The 2,603-nt window shown below is 42.6% G+C and overlaps 1 protein-coding gene across 1 annotated transcript; it reads left to right on the top strand.

The window, feature by feature from the left end:
- The first annotated feature begins 27 nt into the window (after positions 1 to 27).
- On the top strand, positions 28 to 1,430 carry LOC110019100 (mitogen-activated protein kinase kinase kinase NPK1-like). The gene has a single exon (XM_020716668.1). It carries the CDS (start codon positions 123 to 125, stop codon positions 1,377 to 1,379), a length of 1,257 nt encoding a protein of 418 aa, XP_020572327.1. The 5' UTR covers positions 28 to 122; the 3' UTR covers positions 1,380 to 1,430.
- The last annotated feature ends 1,173 nt before the right edge of the window (positions 1,431 to 2,603 follow it).

Below are 2,603 nucleotides of genomic sequence, written 5' to 3' on the forward strand. Positions count from 1 at the left end.
TCCATTTCATCCCCCCAGTCCTCCTTTTCCACCGCTCTTCTATATATAGAGCCTCAACCGTAGCCGCTTTCCCCTGCTTCTAAATTTCGCCTCCAATTTCCGTTCGGCATCCGATCTTCGAGATGGCTGTGAACGGCGGTCGATGGATCCTGGGTCCGCCCTTAGGCCACGGCGCCACCGCTACCGTCTCTCTCGCAGTCGACGCCATCTCCGGCGATCTGTTCGCCGTCAAATCCTCGCACATATCCCGAGCTGCTCTGCTGCAAAAAGAGCAGAGCATACTATCCTCCATCTCCTCCCCTCACATCATCTCATGCCTCGGCTCCTCCGTTTCCCGCGATTCTTGCAACCTTTTTCTCGAGTTCGCTGCCGGCGGAGCTCTGTCCGACATCGCTGGATATCTCTCAGAGCCCAAAATTCGTTCTTTTACACGTCAAATTCTTCTCGCGCTGTGCTATCTTCATTCCAACGGCATTGTCCACGGCGACGTTAAGGGACGGAATGTTCTTGTCGGTTCGGAGGGGAAGATAAAGCTTGGGGACTTTGGTTGCGCTCACCGTGTTGGGGAGGGATTGGTGATGGGAACGCCGGCGTTCATGGCGCCGGAGGTGGCGCGTGGGGAGGAGCAGGGGATTGCCAGCGATGTGTGGTCGCTGGGGTGTACGGTGGTGGAGATGGCAACCGGGAAGTCACCGTGGCCGGATGTTAATGATGCGGTTGCCGCAATTCATCGTATTGGATTTACCGGCGATGTTCCGGCGATGCCGGAGTGCGTTTTGGAAGAAGCAAAAGACTTCGTTTTGAAATGTTTCCAGCGAGATCCCAAGGAGAGGTGGACGGCTGAGCAGTTATTAAGCCATCCATTTGTTGCGGAAATAGAGGAAGAAGAAAACTACTCTGTTCTGCCCTGTTTCAGTTCGAAGCTGGAGAAATGGGTCTCCCCGAAGACAACGCTGGATTTCGCTTTATGGGAAATGGGAACAGAGGAGGATGGGGAAGACGAAATTTTGAACTTGAAGGATGAATCTGAAATGGGAATCCGGCAGCTGGATTCGCCGCCGGCGAACTGGACATGGGATGATGATTGGATCGAAGTCAGAGGAAGCATCGATGAAAAAGAGGCGGCGATGTCGCCGGAAGCCGAGTGTGGTGGCTTGATCTCTGGCGCTGGATGCGAGTGCAGTGGAAGAGATTCTGATTTCGATTGCGATGGGGACGAACAGGAAGATTTCTGCAGCTATTCTTTGAATGATAAAGTAGAAAAATTGGGCTCCGCTTTTTCTGTGAATCAGTTTGAAGGAGGGGACGTAGCAGAGCATTTGGTCAGCAGTTGTACCGTTCGCAATGGGGATTGCAATAAAGATTTTAGAATTTCGTAATTTATTTTGTTTGATTGGAATGTTTTAGCTTGACTTTTTTTTTTTTTTTTTTAATTTGCGAGACGATGTATAAAAATCTCAATTATTTAGTTATTTAATTGAATATATTCATAATTTAATAGATCATGGATCATCAATGATCTTTTGGTCTGTATTAACAAGTAAATTTTCTCCCTCAATTTAGGATGATTTGATTCATATTCAATTTATTTTATTTATTGCTGCTCTCTTCAAGATTTTTTCCAAGGGTATCTGAAGCTTGTTCAATCTGCACTGTGTACCCAAAAATATATATAGGGAAGATTTGGACATGATTAAGACATCAGAATCCATCAGCCCCTGAAAGTCTATTCCAACGTATCGAGCTAAGCCCACTAATCAAAGTGATCGAGTTGAGCCGACCTAAGTTTATGCAAATCAGCCCTAAGAGAAAATCATCATTACATAAATGTACATACGATCATCCTAATTTATAACATTGTCGCCCACCCACATCACAATCTTTCCATTAGGACATTGTTAACATATGTAGTGTCGTAGAGGATTAAAAAAAAAAATTCTCATGTATAAAAGTGACGTCAAAATGAGATATCTCTCGTTCTCCATCTTTGTCTCTCTCTCTCAAAAAACTAGACTCATACATCTCTCTCTTGTGTATGGGAAACAAAGACCCGAGATCATGAGAAAACAGAAAGTGAGAAACAAGAGCTTTGGCCGTTCATTCATAATCTTCTCATATATCTTCCTGGTAAAAATAGGGTATTTACCTGAGCACACATTCTAAGATGATTCAATATCCATAAAAGGAAATAAATTTCATAATCCATTACTATTTAAAAAGGAAAATTCGTTAGAAGGGTAAAAGATTATTTAAAACACTCCCAATTATCAAAGTTGGTTTGCGTCCGTGACCATCTAAATTCTAAAAAAATATGAATTCTTTCGGTCAAAACATTAATAAATATTCCTGTAATTTCCCTTCAACTCTTATGTAATTAATGAGCTGATGAATATAAAACATTAGTAAATCACAAGCACTATAACCCAAGAAACGCTATGTCTTATTTTCATTAAAATCTGGATTTTTTTAATGTTAAGTTGATAGGTTAGGTTGAGCATGGTGGGTGGGGAGGGGTAGCTCCCTAATCCCTAATACAATGTATTATTGGATTGTTATGCAAACTTTTAAATAATTAATATTTAAACTTTAGGCCATGATTTATA

This window comes from Phalaenopsis equestris, unplaced genomic scaffold (assembly GCF_001263595.1).
Source record: "Phalaenopsis equestris unplaced genomic scaffold, ASM126359v1 Scaffold000047, whole genome shotgun sequence".
Classification (NCBI taxonomy): Eukaryota; Viridiplantae; Streptophyta; class Magnoliopsida; order Asparagales; family Orchidaceae; genus Phalaenopsis; species Phalaenopsis equestris.

What these genes read in the sequence shown, in the direction of transcription:
- LOC110019100 (XM_020716668.1), top strand. Translation starts at nt 123, where the DNA reads ATGGCTGTGAACGGCGGTCGATGGATCCTGGGTCCGCCCTTAGGCCAC.